The sequence below is a fragment of the Somniosus microcephalus genome, chromosome 4 (assembly GCF_052327205.1).
Source record: "Somniosus microcephalus isolate GS21.2 chromosome 4, FLI_Smic_1.0, whole genome shotgun sequence".
Taxonomy (NCBI): domain Eukaryota; kingdom Metazoa; phylum Chordata; class Chondrichthyes; order Squaliformes; family Somniosidae; genus Somniosus; species Somniosus microcephalus.
The window spans coordinates 30,756,326-30,773,680 of NC_140990.1; the positions used below are offsets into that span (position 1 = coordinate 30,756,326).

Consider the following 17,355-nt stretch of genomic DNA (forward strand, 5'->3'; position numbering starts at 1 on the left):
CCCCCCCCCACTCCACGCGATTCTCCACCCAATCGGAGCGGAGAAAACTCACTTTGCGTCATCGATCGTGACTCTGTAACCGACACCAAGGCCTTTCCCCGGAATGCCCCGCGCCGACTCCGTCCGACAGGATCTGAGTGCGCAGGCGCAGCTCTGAGTGGGGGAGGGGGTTGGTCTCCTCTGGGCATGTGCGGTTATTACCCTTGGTGACCGGGAGGGGTCGCTGTGCCGGACTCGGCCCAAACCGCCGACCCGCGTGCGCATGCATGGACTCTCGGCTGTTAATCCTCCTCAGTCCCTGGGGATCGAGGATGACGCTTCCACTAACAATGAGTTCTCAGGTGACTGATGAGTCCAATGCGGGACCTACAGTCTCTGTCACAGGTGGGCCAGACGGTGGTTGAAGGGGCGGGTGGGTGGTGTGCTTGGGTTGACGTGCGCTCCTTGCGCTGCCTGCGCTTGGCTTCCGCTTGCTCCCGGCGAAGAGACTCGGTGTTCGGCGCCTTCCCGGAAACTTCTCCTCCGCTTTGTGCGGTCTTGGGCCAGGGATTCCCAGGTGTCGGTGGGGATGTTACACTTTTTCAAGGAGGCTTTGAGGGTGCCCTTGAAGCGTTTCCTCTGCCCACCTGGGGCTCTCTTGCCGTGCCGGAGCTCCGAGTAGAGCGCTTGTTTTGGGAGTCTCGTATCGGGCATGCGGACAGTGTGACCCGTCCATCGGAGCTGGACACGGAGCCAAGCTGTCAATCAGCCATCAGCCAGATGTGTCTTAATGCGAGGAGCATTCGTAATAAGGTGGATGAATAAGCTGCGCATATAGATGTAAACGGATATATGATATAATTGGAATTACGGAGACATGGCTCCAGGGTGACCAAGGCTGGGAATTCAATATTCAGGAAAGACAGGCAAAAAGGAAAAGGAGGTGGGTAGCATTGCTGGTTAAAGAGGAGAATAACACAATAGTAAAGAAGGATATTAGCTCTGATGATGTGGAATCTGTATGTGGAAGCTGAGAAATACCATGGGGCAGAAAACATTAGTGGGAGTTGTATACAGACCCCGAAACAGTAATGCTGAGGTTGGGGATGGCATTAAACGGGAAATTGGAGACGTGTGCAATAAGGGCACAGCAGTTATCATGGGTGACTTTAATCTACATATAGATTGGGCTAACCAAATTAGTAACAATACTGTGGAGGAGGAATTCCTGGAGTGTATATGGGATGGTTTCCTGGACCAATATGTCGAGGAACCAAATGGAGATCAGGCCATCTTAGACTGGGTATTGTGTAATGAGAAAGGATTAATTAGCAATCTTGTTGTGCGAGGTCCCTTGGGGCGGAGCGATCATAATATGATAAAATTCTTCATTTAAGATGGAGAGTGAAGTATTTGACTGAGACTAGGGTCCTGAATTTACATAAAGGAATCGATGATGGTATGAGGCTCGAGTTGGCTAGGATGGATTGGGGAACGTTACTTAAAGGGTTGACAGTGGCTAGGCAATGGCAAACATTTAAAGATCGCATGGATGAACTACAGAATTTGTTCATCCCTGTTTGGCATAAAAATAAAACAAAAAAGGTGACTCAGCCGTGGCTAACAAAGGAAATTAGAGATAGCATAAGATCCATGGAGAGGACATATAAATTGGCCAGAAAAAGCAGCAAACCTGAGGATAGGGAGCAGTTCAGGATTCAGCAAAGGAGGACAAAGGGATTAATTAAGAAGGGGAAAATAGAATATGAGAGTAAGCTTGTAGGGAACATAAAAACTGACTGTAAAAGCTTCTATAGATATGTGAAGAGAAAAATATTGGTGAAGTCAAGCGTAGGTCCCTTGCAGTCAGAATCAGGGGAATTTATAATGGGGAACAAAGAAATGGCAGACCAATTTAAATACATACATTGGTTCTGTCTTCACAAAGGAGGACACAAATAACCTCCCAGAGATGTCGGGGAACATAGGGTCTAATGAGAGGGAGGAACTGAAAGAAATCAGTATTTGTAGGGAAATGGTGTTAGGAAAATTGACGGGATTGAAGGCCGATAAATCCCCAGGGCCTGATAATCTACATCCTAGGGTACTTAAGGAAGTGGCCATAGAAATAGTAGATGCATTGCTCGTCATCTTCCAAAATTCTATGGACTCTGGAACAGTACCCATGGATTGGAGTGTAGTTAATGTAAACCCACTATTCAAAAAAGGTGGTAGAGAGAAACGGGGAATTACAGACCGGTAAGCCTGACATCGGTAGTGGGGAGAATGCTAGAGTCCATTATAAAAGATGTAATAGCAGAGCACTTGGAAAACAGTGACAGGATTGGACAAAGTCAACATGGATTTAAAAAAGGTAAATTGTACTTGACTAATCTACTGGAATGTTTTGAGGATGTAACTGGTAGAATAGATAAGGGAGAACCAGTGGATGTGGTGTATTTGGACTTTCAGAAGGCTTTCGATAAAGTCCCGCATAAGAGATTAGCGTGTAAAGTTGAAGCACATGGGATTGGGGGTAAGGTACTGACTTGGATAGAGAACTGGTTGGCAGACAGGAAGCAAAGAGTTGGAATAAACGGGTCTTTTTCTGATTGGCAGGCAGTGACTAGTGGGGTACCGCAGGGATCGGTCCTTGGACCCCAGCTGTTCACAATATATATTAATGATCTAGACAAGGGAACTAGATGTAATATCTCCAAGTTTGCAGATGACATAAAACTGGGTGGGCGTGTGTGCTGTGAGGAGGATGCCGAGAAGCTCCAGTATGATTTGCACAGGTTGGGTGATATGGCAGATGCAGTATAATGTGGATAAATGCGAGGTTATCCACTTTGGTGGCAAAAGCAGGAAGGCAGATTATTAGCTGAACAGCAATAGATTGGGAGAAGGGGGATTGCAATGAGACCTGAGTGTCCTTGTGCACCAGTCGCTGAAGGTAAGCATGCAGGTGCAGCAGGTGGTTAAGAAGGCAAATGGTATGTTGACCTTCATAGCGAGAGGATTCGAGTACAGGAGCAAGGATGTCTTGCTGCAGTTGTACAGGGCCTTGGTGAGACCACACCTTGAGTATTGTGTGCAGTTTTGGTCGCCTTATCTGAGGAAGGATGTTCTTGCCATGGAGGGAGTGCAGCGAAGATTCACCAGACTGATACCTGGGATGGCAGGAATGATGTATGAGGAGAGATTGGGTCGATTGGGCTTATACTCGCTGGAGTTTAGAAGATTGAGAGGGGATCTCATTGAAACTTATAAAATTCTAACAGGACTGGACAGGCTAGATGCAGGAAGGATATTCCCGATGGCCGGGGAGTCCAGAACCAGGGGTCACTGTCTAAGGATAAGGGGTAAGTCATTTAGAACAGAGATGAGGAGGAATTTCTTCACCCAGCGCGTGGTGAACCTGTGGAATTCTCTACCAGAGAAGGCAGTGGAGGCCAATTCATTAAATATATTCAAGAAGGATTTGGATATATTTCTTAAGGCTAAAGGGATCAAGGGATATGGGGAGAAGGCAGGGACAGGGCACTGAATTTGGATGATCAGCCATGATCTCATTAAATGGCGGAGCAGGCTCGAGGGGCCGAATGGCCTACTCCTGCTCCTATCTTCTATGTTTCTATAAGAGGTCGCTGGTGAGACCAGTGAAGAAAGAAAGACTTGCATTTACAGAGCGCCTTTCACCACCACCGGACGTCCCAAAGTGCTTTACAGCCCATGAACTACTTTTGAAGTGTAGTCACTGTTGTAATGTACGAAACACAGCAGCCAATTAGCGCACAGCAAGCTCCCACAAACAGCCATCTGATAATGACCAGATAATCTATGTTTTTTGTTATGTTGATTGAGGGATAAACACATTGGCTCGGACACTAGGGGTAACTCCCCTGCTCTTATTCAAAATAGTGCCATAGGATTGTATACGTCCACCTGAGAGAGCAAGTCTCTCATGTACTTTTGAAAGTCCATATATATAAAACATCTACTGCACTACCTTCATCAACCCTCTGTTACTTCATCAAAGAACTCAATCAGGTTAGTCAGACACGATTTACCTTTAACAAATCCGTACTGGCTGCCTTATTAACCCATGCTTCTCCAAGTGAGAATTAATTTTGACCTTGACGATGGTCTCTAGTCGTTCACGCACCACTGACATTAGACTGATTGGCCTGTAGTTGCCAGGTTTATCCCCCTCCCCTTTTTTAAACAGGGTGTAACATTTGCAATCCTCCAGTCCTCTGGCACCACTCCCATATATCTGAGGGAGATTGAAAGATTGTGGTCGGAGCTTCTGCTGTCTCCACCCTAACTTCCCATAGCAACCTAGGATGCATTGCATCTGGACCGGGTGACTTGTTAACTTTGAGTGACAACCTATTGAGCACCTCCTTTCTATCCATTTTTATCCAATTTCTCTACTCCCCCCTCCTCTACTGCGACATTAAATTCATCCTCTTTTGTGAAGACAGATGCTAAGTACTCATTCATACCTCAGCCATGCCCTCTGCCTCCATGTGATCATAATACAGTCAAGCAGAGTCAGCATGGTTTTATGAAAGGGAAATCACGTTGACAAATTTGCTGGAGTTCTTTGAGGATGTAACGAGCAAGGTGGATAAAGGGGAACCAGTGGATGTGGTGCATTTGGATTTCCAGAAGGCATTCGATAAGGTGCCACATAAAAGGTTACTGCACACGATAAGAGCTCACGGGGTTGGGGGTAATATATTAGCATGGATAGAGGATTGGCTAACGAACAGAAAACAGAGAGTTGGGATAAATGGGTCATTTTCAGATTGGCAAACTGTAAGAAAAATTTTAAAAAGCAAATTATTATTGAAATGGAGAAAGATTACAAAATGCTCCAGTACAGAGGGACCTGGGGGTCCTTGTTCATGAAACACAAAAAGTTAGCATGTAGGTACAGCAAGTAATCAGGAAGGCAAATGAAACGTTGGCCTTTATTGCAAGTGGGCTGGAGTATAAAAGCAGGGAAATCCTGCTACAACTGTACAGGGTATTGGTGAGCCCACACCTGGAGTACTGCGTACAGTTTTGGTCTCCTTATTTAAGGAAGGATATACTTGCATTGGAGGCAGTTCAGAGAAGGTTCACGAGGTTGATTCCTGAGATGAGGGGGTTGACTTATGAAGAAAGGTTGGGCAGGCTGGGCCTATACTCATTGGAGTTCAGAAGAATGAGAGGTGATCTTATTGAAACATATAAGATACTGAGGGGGCTCGACAAGGTAGATGCAGAGAGGATGTTTCCCCACATGGGGGAATCTAGAACTCAGGCATAGTTTCAGAATAAAGGGTCGCCCTTTTAAAACTGAGATGAGGAGGAATTTCTTCTCACAGAGGGTTGTAAATCTGTGGAATTCTCTGCCCCAGAGAGCTGTGGAGGCGGAGTCATTGAATATATTTAAGGTGGAGAGAGACAGATTTTTGAACAATAAGGGAGTGAAGGGTTATGGGGAGCAGGCAGGGAAATGGAGCTGAGCCCAAGATCAGATCAGCCATGATCTCATTAAATGGCGGAGCAGGCTCGAGGGGCCAAGTGGCCGACTCCTGCTCCTATTTCTTATAATGAGCTCCTATTTGGTCCCTAATCGGCCCCACCATTCCTTTAACTATCCTTTAACTTTTCATGTGTTTATAGAGGATTTTTGGGTTCTCTTTTATGTTACCCACTAATCTTTTCTCATATTGTCTCTTTGCCCTTATATCCTGTTTCATTTCCCCCGCACTCTCTGTATTCTGCCTGGTTTTTTGACTATATTCTGTACCTGACATTTGTTGTAAACCTCCTTTTTCTGTTTTATTTTAACCTCGATATCCTTTGTCATCGGGAGCTCTAGCTTTGGATGCCCCATCTTTCCTCCTTATGGGAATATGTTTGGTTTGTACCCGAACTATCTCAGCCTTGAAGGCCTGCCATTGGTCATTCACTGTTTTCCTGGACAATCTTTGTTTCCAGTCCACCTGTGCTCGATCCCTTCTCAAATCACTGAAATTGGCTCTCTTCCAGCTGGGTATTTTCACCACTGATTTTTCTTTGTCCCTTTCCATAAATACTTTAAACCTAATGATATTGTGATCACTGTTAACCAGATCCCTCCTGCCCCAGAACCGATGAGACCCCCTTTAAATGTTCTGACTGTGCAAAGAGGTTTCAGAGTTCATCCAACCTGCTGGGTCACCAGCGAGTTCACACAGATCCTCAAAGAAAGGAAGATGTTTCAGAAAGGCTGGCGGCACTAAAAGTTAGCAGCCATCTCTGAGTAGCGTCCCTTTAATTACAATCTCGCAAAACGAGAATCGCTGTCCCTTTAACTACCACAAATCCCTGTGTGGAGGAGAGGGGGAGATACAGTCTGTCCCAGTAACTGTTGCAGAACAGAATTAGCGACCCTGTCCCATAAGGGCTTGTCCCTCCTCCACTCCCTGTTTTTCCTCAAGTGTCTCATTCTTAAAATTCTCATCCTTGTTTTCAAATCCCTCCGTGGCCTCGCCCCTCCCTATCTCTGTAATCTCTTCCAGCCCCAACAACCTTCCGAGATATTTGCGCTCCTCTGATTCTGCCCTCTTGAGCATCCCTGATTTTAATTGCTCCACCATTGGTGGCCGTGCCTTCAGCTGCCTGGGCCCTAAGCTCTGGAATTCCTTCCCTAAACCTCTCCATCTCTCCACCTCTCTCTCCTTCTTTAAGATGCTCCATAAAACCTACTTCTTTGACCAAGCTTTTGGTCATCTGCCCGAATATCTCCTTATGTGGCTCGGTGTCAATTTTTGTTTTATAACGATCCTGTGAAGAGCCTTGGGATGTTTTACTACATTAAAGGCGCTTTATAAATACAAGCGGTTGTTGTTGTTTCCTGAAGCTAATAATAAATTCCCCAGAAGGAAGAAAAAACTTGTACTTTTACTCCCAAATATTAAAAAGTTTATTCTTCAGAAGCATCCAGGTTTATCTGCTTTTATTGATGAATTTAAAAAGTCTCTATTAAAACCTGAGCCAGTGTGTTGTGAGACAAAGAGCCTTGTGTCCAATAAGGGGAATAAAGGCCCACAGCCTCCCCTGGCCCTGGGCCCTGAACTTGTTCTCACATTGAACAACTTCTCCTTTGACTCCACTCATTTCCTCCAAATCAAAGGTGTTGCTATGGGTACCCGCATGGGTCCCAGCTATGCCTGCCTTTTCATGGGATATGTGGTACACTCTTTGTTCCAGTCCTACTCGGGTCTCCTCCCTCACCTCTTTTTCCGGTACATTGATGACTGTATCGGTGCCGTTTCCTGCTCTTGCCCTGAACTAGACAATTTCATTCACTTTGCCTCCAATTTCCACCCTTCCCTCACCTTCACATGGTCCATCTCTGACTCTTCCCTTCCCTTCCTCGACTTCTTCGTCTCCATCTCTGGGGATTGGTTATTGACCAACATTCACTACAAGCCCACTGACTCCCGCAGCTACCTGGACTACACTTCCTCCCACCCCGCTTCCTGTAAGGACTCTATTCCATTCTCCCAGTTTCTCCGTCTCCACGGCATCTGCTCCGACGATGCCACCTTCCACACCAGTGCTTTCGACATGTCTTCCTTTTTCCTCAACCGAGGATTCCCCTCTACCGTGGTTGACACGGCCCTTGACCGTGTCCGTTCTATCTCCCGCACTTCTGCCCTCACCCCTGCCCCTCCCTCCCGGAACCACGATAGGGTTCCCCTTGTCCTCACCTTTCACCCCACCAGCCTCCACATTCAACGGATCATCCTCCGCCATTTCCGCCACCTCCAAAGTGATCCCACCACCAAACGCATCTTCCTCTCCCCTCCCCTTTCAGGATTCCGTAGGGACCGCTCCCTCCGAGACACCCTAGTCCACTCCTCTATCACCCCCAGCACCCCTTCCCCATCGCCTGGCACCTTCCTGTACAAGCGCAGGAGATGTAACACCTGCCCTTATACCTCCCCCCTTCCCACTGTCCAGGGCCCCAAACACCCCTTCCAGGTGAAACAGCGATTTACTTGCGCTTCTTGCTAATTAGTATACTGTATTCGCTGCAGACGATATGGTCTCCTCTACATTGGGGAGACCAAACGCAGATTGAGTGACCGCTTTGCGGAACACCTCCGTTCAGTCCGTAAGGGGGACCCCGAGCTCCCGGTCGCCTGTCATTTTAATTCACCGCCCCATTCCCACTCAGACCTCACCGTCCGCGGCCTCTTGGATTGTTCCACGGAAGCTCACCGTAAACTCGAGGAACAGCACCTCATCTCCCGATTAGACACTTTACAGCCTGCCGGACTCAATATCGAGTTCAACAATTTCAGATCATAACCTCGGCCCCCATTACATTTTTGCTTATATTTTATCCACATCTTTGTTTTGGTTTCCGCCCCCCCCCCCCCCTTTTTTTTCTCTCCCACATGGCAGCTGTCTCCCACTCTGCCAGAACATTTCACACCTAATCTAGAGCCGCCTTTTGTCTCCACTCGTCCTATCATCATCTCATCTTGTTTTGAATACCTCTTAATGTCTCTTCTCTTTTGTTCTCTCCCAGCCTGGCCTCTTAATCTATTTCATTTCCTGTGCTTCTTTAGTCTTGACAAAGGGTTTTCACCCGAAACGTTGACTCTATTTTCTCTCCACGGATGTTGCCTGGCCTGCTGAGTTTTTCCAGCATTTTCTGTTGTTATTTTGGATTTCCAGCTTCTGCAGTATTTTGCTATCGTATAAGGGACTGGAGAAACTCGCTGCCCTGCGGATCAGCCAATCAGCCGGCGCTAGTCCCGCCCCTCGGGCTCCTCGATTGGTTGGAGGACCCGCCGCCGGCTCGCTCCTCCAGCCCCGCCCCTCTCGCTCCCTATTGGTCGGAAGCTCCCGTCAATCAGGCCGTGGGCCTGGGTCACGTGTCCTTCACCGACTTTACAAAGAAAGCCTCGTGCGGTCGCCGGGCGGAGCTGCAGGTCAGTGGGAGCGGGGTCGGGAGATTTTAATTCACCGCCCCATTCCCACTCAGACCTCACCGTCCTCGGCCTCTTGCATTGTTCCACAGAAGCTCACCGTAAACTCGAGGAACAGCACCTCATCTTCCGATTAGACACTTTACAGCCTTCCGGACTCAAGGCAAATGGTATGTTGGCTTTCGTAGCGGGAGGGTTTGAGTACAGGAACAAGGATGTCTTGCTGCAGTTGTACAGGGCCTTGGTGAGACCACATCTTGAGTATTGGGTGCAGTTTTGGTCGCCTTATCTGCGGAAGGATGTTCTTGCCATGGAAGGAGTTCAGCGACGATTCACCAGGCTGATTCCTGGGATGGCAAGAATGACGTATGAGGAGAGATTGGGATAATTGGGCTTGTACTCGCTGGAGTTTAGAAGAATGAGAGGGGATCTCATTGAAACTTATAAAATTCTGACAGGACTGGACAGACTAGATGCTGGAAGGATGTTCCCGATGGTCGGGGAGTCCAGAACCGGGGTCACAGCCTAAGGATAAGGGGTAGGCCATTCAGGACAGAAATGAGGAATTTCTTCACCCAGAGAGTGGTGAACCTGTGGAATTCTCTACCACAGAAGGCAGTGGAGGCCAATTCATTAAATATATTCAAGAAGGAGTTGGATATATTTCTTAAGGCTAAAGTGATCAAGGGGTATGGGGAGAAAGCAGGGACCGGGTACTGAATTTGGATGATCAGCCATGATCGCATTGAATGGCGGAGCAGGCTCGAGGGGCCGAATGGCCTACTCCTGATCCTATCTTCTATTGATAAACTGCGGGTAGGCCGCGCCGCAGGGTTTATAAAGTTGGAGAACGGCCTCAGGCCCGAATGAGATCCAGCAGCCGAATGTGTTCCGCCGGACGGTAGCTGTGAGGCTTTTTCTCGGTGACAGGCCCGGGTTAGGCGCCGCCATCTTAGTGGAGGAAAGACAGACCTGTTCCCCCTGCCGCACGGCGCATGTGCAGCCATCTTCGTACAGGAACAGGGAGTGGGCGGGACTTCAGGGTCCCAGTGACCAGGAGAGACAATCATTGACTCATTGATTTTATTCTAACTCTCCACACAGTGGCTGTAGAACTGAACCCAACCAGAGTAGAGGGAGGGGGAAAACTGGGAGTGGAGGAAAGAAATGTTGGAGATGGTGCGATGGGTTTGGATTTCGGCACAGGGAGGAGGGAGAGTGTGTGGGACGGGGATTTACAGTTTTGGGGGAACGAGAGGAAAGAATGTTCCATAGAAACTAGAATTGTCTTCTGAATTTCTATCCTGTACTTAGTGATGACTTTTGTAAACTCCTTTTACAGGGTATTAGAAGGGGAGGATTTACAGACGGGAAACTCAAACCAAACATCACAACAAAATCTGACAGAGTCACTCAATTCATCAGGACCTGAATATCATCGGCCTTTTTCTCTTCTGTCTGTGGGAAAAGATTTCAAACACCGACTGGTAAAGCACTGAAACACACACCCGAGTAAGAGTGTTCCAGTGCACTGACTGTGGAAAGAGCTTGAACCAGTTACACGGCCTGAAAAAACATTGCACCATTCACAGCGGGGAGAAACCGTACACGTGTTGTGTGTGTGGACGAGGCTTCAACCGATCATCCAACCTGGAGGGACACAAGGACACCCACACCACGAAGAAACCGTGGAAATGTGGGGACTGTGGAAAGGGATTCCGTTGCCCATCCTACCTAGAAACTCATCGACGCAGTCACACCGGGGAGAGGCCGTTCACCTGCTCCACGTGTGGGAAGGGATTCACTCACTCATCCTACCTGATCAGACATCAGCGAGTTCACACTGGAGAGAAACCGTTTTCCTGCTCCGTGTGTGGAAATGGATTCACTCATTCATCCACACTGCTGAGACACCAGCGAGTTCACACTGGGGAGAGGCCGTTCACCTGCTCCGTGTGTGGGAAGAGATTCACTCAGTCATCCACCCTGCGGAAACACCAGCTTGTTCACTCTGATAAGAAACCTTTTAAATGTTCTAAGTGTGAACTGAGCTTTAAAAGTGCAAGTCGTCTGCTGAGACACCAACGCACTCACACTGGGGAGAGGCCGTTCACCTGCTCCGAGTGTGGGAAGAGATTCACTCAGTCATCCAACCTGCTGACACACCAGAGAGTTCACACTGACGAGAGACATTTTAAATGCTCGGACTGTGGGAAGTGCTATAAAAGTTCCAGGGAACTGACATTCCATCAACGTGTTCACACTGATGAGAGACCGTTCAGGTGCTCTCACTGCGGGACTGGGTTCAGGCGATCATCTGAACTCACTGCACACCAGCGAACTCACACTGGGGAGAGGCCGTTCACCTGCTCAGTGTGTGGGATGGGATTCACTGATTCATCCAACCTGCTGAAACACCAGCGAGTTCACACTGACAAGAGACCTTTTAAATGCCTGGACTGTGGGAAGTGCTATAAAAGTTCTGGGGAACTGATGCGCCATCAACGTGTTCACACTGACGAGAGACCGTTCAGGTGCTCTCACTGCGGGACTGGGTTCAGGCGATCATTTGAACTCACTGTGCACCAGCGCACCCACACTGGGGAGAGGCCGTTCACCTGCTCTGAGTGTGGGAAGGGATTCACTCAGTCATCCCACCTCACTGATCATCAACTTGTTCACACTGATAATAGACCTTTTAAATGTTCTGACTGTGAGAAGAGCTTTAAAAGCAAAAGGAAACTGATACAACATGAACGCACTCACACTGGGGATTGGCCGTTCACCTGCTCCGTGTGTGGGAAGGGATTCGCTCACTCATCCACCCTGCTGAGACACCAGCGAGTTCACAAGTGACTGCAGGGGTTGGATTCTGCTGTTATTGCTGTTAATCACATCCAGGACTGAACCATGTTCATTCTGACAGTTGGGGTCTATTTCTCATGATGTTAATGACCCCTATGACTGGGCTGGAGTTTAATATTCTGGATATGTGTCAAATAAATCAGCTTTGTTTTCAATGCATTTTTGCAGATTTTTGTCTTTCCCACCTGAGTGTTTAGCATCACCTGGCTGGAGCTCAGAAAGGACAATCTGGGGGAGGATCGTACGGGGAAACAGAACTTCAGCCTGGACACAGTCCTTCAGGGCCACACTGAGAGAGGAAAATGGCACTTTGGTCTTTCTCGTCTCTCTTCACTGACAGCAAAGTCCCCGTGCAGGTAATCTTGAGGCCTGTAAGAAATGTGTCCCAGCCGCTCTCTTCCATGGTCCAGAGTTCCTAGGCACGGAACAGAAGGCTCCTTTACAACTGTGTTTAGAGTCAGGAAGAACGGCAAATGCTGGAACTGTGCTGTCAAATCAGAGATTGGTGTCAAACTGCGATCAGTTCCTGACTAAAAGCGAAACATAGTGGGAGTGGTATATAGACCTCAACAGTAATAGAGGTTGGGGATGGCATTAAAAGGGAAATTAAAGAAATGTGCAATAAGGGCACAGCAGTCATTATGGGTGACTTTAATCTACATATAGATTGGGCTAACCAAATTCGTAACAATACTGTGGAGGAGGAATTCCTGGAGTGTTTACGGGATGGTTTCCTGGACCAATATGTCGAGGAATCAACCAGAGATCAGGCCATCTTAGACTGGGTATTATGCAACGAGAAAGGATTAATTAGCAATCTTGTTGTACGAGGCCCCTTGGGTCGGAGCGATCATAATATGATCGACTTCTTCATTAAGATGGAGAATGAAGTAGTTGACTCAGAGACTAGGGTCCTAAGTTAAATAAAGGAAACTACGATGGTCTGAGGCGTGAGTTGGGTAGGATTGATTGGGGAATGTCACTCAAAGGGTTGACGGTGGATAGGCAATGGCAAACATTCAAAGACCGAATGGATGAACTACAGAATTTGTTCATCCCAGTTTGGCATAAAAATAAAACAAAAAAGGTGCCTAAACCATGGCTAACAAGGGAAATTAGGGATAGCATAAGATCCAAGGAGAGTACATATAAATTGGCCAGAAATAGCAATAATCCTGAGGATTGGGAGCAGTTTAGGATTCAATAAAGGAGGACAAAGGGATTAATTAAGAGGGGGGGAAATAGAGTATGAGAGTAAGCTTTCAGGGAACATAAAAACTGACTCTAAAAGCTTTTATAGATATGTGAAGAGAAAAAGATTGGTGAAGTCAAGCATAGGTCCCTTGCAGTCAGAATCAGGGGAATTTATAATGGGGAACAAAGAAATGGCAGTCCAACTAAATACATACTTTGGTTCTGTCTTCACAAAGGAGGACACAAATAACCTCCCAGAGATGCCGGGGAACATAGGGTCTGATGAAAGGGTGGCACTGAAAGAAATCAGTATTTGTCGGGAAATGGTGTTAGGTAAATTGATGGGACTGAAGGGCGATAAATCCCCAGGGCCTGATAATCCACATCCTAGGGTACTTAAGGAAGTGGCCCTAGAAATAGTAGATGCATTGCTGGTCATCTTCCAGAACTCGATAGACCCTGGAACAGTACCCATGGATTGGAGGGTAGCTAATGTTACCCCACTATTCAAAAAAGGTGGTGGAGAAAAAGCGGGGAATTATAGACCGGTAAGCCTGACACCTGTAGTGGGGAAAATGCTAGAGTCCATTATAAAAGATGTAATAGCAGAGCACTTGGAAAGCAGTGACAGGACCGGACAAATTCAACATGGATTTACAAAAGGTAAATCGTGCTTGACTAATCTACTGGAATTTTTTGAGGACGTAACTGGTAAAATAGATAAGGGAGAACCAGTGGTTGTGGTGTATTTGGACTTTCAGAAGGCTTTCGATAAGGCAAGGTATTGACTTGGATAGAGAACTGGTTGGTGGATAGAGAGCAAAGAGTTGGAATAAATGGCTCTTTTTCCGAGTGGCAGGCAGTGACTAGTGGGGTACCGCAAGGATTGGTCCTAGGACCCAAGCTGTTCACAATATATATTAATGATCTGGACGAGGGAATTGGATGTAATATCTCCAAATTTGCAGACGACACAAAGCTGGGTGGGAGGGTATGCTGTGAGGAGGATGTTGTGAAACTCCAGTACGATTTGGACAGGTTGGGTGCTTGGGCAGAAACATGGCAAATGCACTATAATGTGGATAAATGTGAGGTTATCCACTTTGGTGGAAGGCAGATTATTATTTGAATGGCAATAGATTGGGAAAAGGGGAAGTGCAAAGAGACCTGGGTGTTCTTGTGCACCAGTCGCTGAAGGTAAGCATGCAGGTGCAGCAGGTGGTTAAGAAGGCAAATGGTATGTTGGCCTTCGTAGCAAGAGGGTTCGAGTACAGGAACAAGGATGTCTTGCTACAGTTGTACAGGGCCTTGGTGAGACCGCACCTTGAGTATTGTGTGCAGTTTTGGTCACCTTACCTGAGGAAGGACGTTCTTGCCATGGAAGGAGTGCAGCGAAGATTCACCAGGCTGATACCTGGGATGGCAGGAATGACGTATGAGGAGAGATTGTGTCAACTGGGCTTATACTCACTGGAGTTTAGAAGATTGAGAGGGGATCTCATCGAAACCTATAAAATTCTGTCAGGCCTGGACAGACTAGATGCAGGAAGGGTGTTTCCGATGGCCGGGGAGTCCAGAACCAGGGGTCATAGTCTATGGATAAGGGGTAAGCCATTTAGGACTGAAATGAGGAGGAATTTCTTCACCCAGAGAATGGTAAACCTGTGGAATTCTCTGCCACAGAGGGTGGTGGAGGCCAGTTCATTAAGTATATTCAAGAAGGAGTTGGATATATTTCTTAAGGCTAAAGGGATCAAGGGATATGGGGAGAAGGCAGGGACAGGGTACTGAATTTGGATGATCAGCCATGATCTCATTGAATGGCGGAGCAGGCTCCAGGGGCCGAATGGACTACTTCTGCTCCTATCTTCTTTGTTTCTATGAGCGCCTCATGACTCTTTGGCTCACCCTAGCCGGGACCAGTGTGCTCCGGTCATCAGTGCGTATGCCCCAACATTGGAAGCCACAGACGAGACCAAAGAGGAATTCTACTCCAGCCTCGAACAATCCCTGTCCCGAGTCCCAACGGGCGACAAGCTGATCCTTCTTGGCGACTTTAACGTTAGAGTTGGAAAGTACACAGACCTCTGGGAGGTGTGATCGGCAGAGAGGTGGTAGGGAAAGCCAACTCCAACGGTACCCTCCTCCTGGCGAAATGCTTAGAACATGGCCTTGTCATAACCAAAACCTTGTTCCGGCAGAGAGACAAGTACAAGGCTTCATGGCAGCATCCTCGCTCCAAGCAGTGGCATCTGCTGGATATGTCATCGTCCGGGCGGGGAACCGCAAGTACGTCCTCATCACCCGCGCCATGACAGGAGCTGATGACTGCTGGACAGACCACCGCCTAATCCGCTCTGTCATCTCCATCAATGTAGCCCCAAAACAGCGGCGGCAACATAAACAATGCCGCAGGAAAATCAACGCTGGAACACTCAAAGACCCTGCTAAGAAAGCCCTATTCAGCCTGCGCCTCACACCCAACCTGACGACTCCCAGTGATGCAGAGACATAGTGTCCACAGCACCTGGTCTGCACTCAAGGCCTCCATAATCGGCACCTGTGAAGAGGCGCTCGGTCACTCGACCAGGGAGCACCAAGACTGGTTTGACAAGAATGACCAGGAGATCCAGGAGCTAATAAGCCGCAAGCGCAAGGCATTCCTGATCTGGAAACAGCAACGCAACTCGAGAGTGCGAAAGCAGCTCTACATTGATCAGAAACTGAACTGGACCAGCCATATAAATACTGTGGCTACAAGAGCAGGCCAGAGGCTGGGAATTCTGCGGCGAGTGTCTCACCTCCTGACTCCCCAAAGCCTTTCCACCATCTACAAGGCACAAGTCAGGAGTGTGATGGAATACTCTACACTTGCCAGGATGAGTGCAGCTCCAACAACACTCAAGAAGCTCAATACCATTCAGGATAAAGCAGCCCGCTTGATTGGCACTCCATCCACCACCTTCAACATTCACTCCCTCCACCACTGGCGCACTGTACCATCTACAAGATGCACTGCAGCAACTCGCCAAAGCTCCTTCAACAGCACCTTCCAAACCCGCGACCTCCACCACTTAGAAGGACAAGGGCAGCAGACGCATGGGAACATCACCACCTACAAGTTCCCCTCCAAGCCACACACCATCCTGACTTGGACCTGTATCGCCATTCCTTCACTGTCGCTGGGACAAAATCCTGGAACTCCCTTCCTAATAGCATTGTGGACCATATGGACTGTAGCGGTTCAAGAAGGCGGCTCACCACCATCTTCTCAAGGGCAATTAGGGATGGGCACTAAATGCAGGCCTAGCCAGCGACGCCCACATCCCATCAGTGAATAAAAAAAAAGATGCCTGAAGGCCGAGGTCCAACAAAAAACTCGTGACCTAAAGAACAGGTGGTGGGTGGAGAAAGCGCAGGAGATCCAGCAGCTAGCCGACAACCACGACGTGCGTGGATTCTTTAGCACAGTCAAGACTGCCTACAGCCCAAGCACCCAAGGTCCTACCCCATTGCGGGACAAGAATGGAGAGGTACTCATCAAGGACAGGGTGCGCAGTCAGTGCCCGCTGGAAGGAGCACTTCGAAGATCTCCGTAACCGAGTCTCTGTCGTCGACGAGAGTGTCTTCAACTCCATCCCAGCCCGGCATGAGGTTGAAAAGGCCATCCGACAACTGAAGAACAAGACCTCAGGAGCAGATGGAATCCCTGCCGAGGCACTAAAGCATGGTGGAGAAGCACTACTGGCGCGAATTCATGAACTCATTTCTCTTATCTGGAAGGAGGAGAGCATAACAGGGGATCTCAGAGATGCCGTAATTGTGACCATCTTCAAGAAAGGTGACAAGTCCGATTGCGGTAATTACAGAGGAGTTTCCCTGCTGTCTGCCACGGGGAAAGCCATCGCAAGAATCCTCCTCAATCGCCTTCTCCCAGTGGCTGAAGAGCTCCTCCCAGAGTCGCAATGCGGATTCTGCCGACTAAGTGGCACAATGGACATGATCTTCACCGCGCGCCAATTACAGGAGAAATACAGGGAACAGCACCAACCACTATACATGGCCTTCTTTGACCTCACAAAGGCCTTTGACACTGTCTACCATGAGGGATTATGGACTGTCCTCAAATTCAGCTGCCCTCAAAAGTTTGTCACCACCCTCCGCCTGCTTCACGATGACATGCAAGCCATGATCCTGACCAACGGTTCAGCCACAGACCCAATTCATGTATGGACCGGGGCCAAGCAAGGCTGTGTAATTGCACCAATGCTCTTCTCAATCTTCCATGCGGCAATGCTCCATCTCACCCTCAGTAAGCTCCCCGCTGGAG

At 48.2% G+C, this 17,355-nt stretch overlaps 1 protein-coding gene and 1 pseudogene across 1 annotated transcript; one reads left to right on the plus strand and one right to left on the minus strand.

Moving 5' to 3' along the window:
• The window catches only part of LOC147118536 (uncharacterized), an 81,614-nt pseudogene that overhangs the window by 43,452 nt on the left and 20,807 nt on the right, over nucleotides 1-17,355 (minus strand).
• Nucleotides 263-11,988, plus strand: LOC147118537 (uncharacterized). The gene is made up of 2 exons (XM_085987027.1): nucleotides 263-333; nucleotides 10,460-11,988. The coding sequence occupies exons 1-2, from the start codon at nucleotides 263-265 to the stop codon at nucleotides 11,820-11,822; spliced, it is 1,434 nt and encodes a 477-aa protein (XP_085843153.1). The 3' UTR covers nucleotides 11,823-11,988.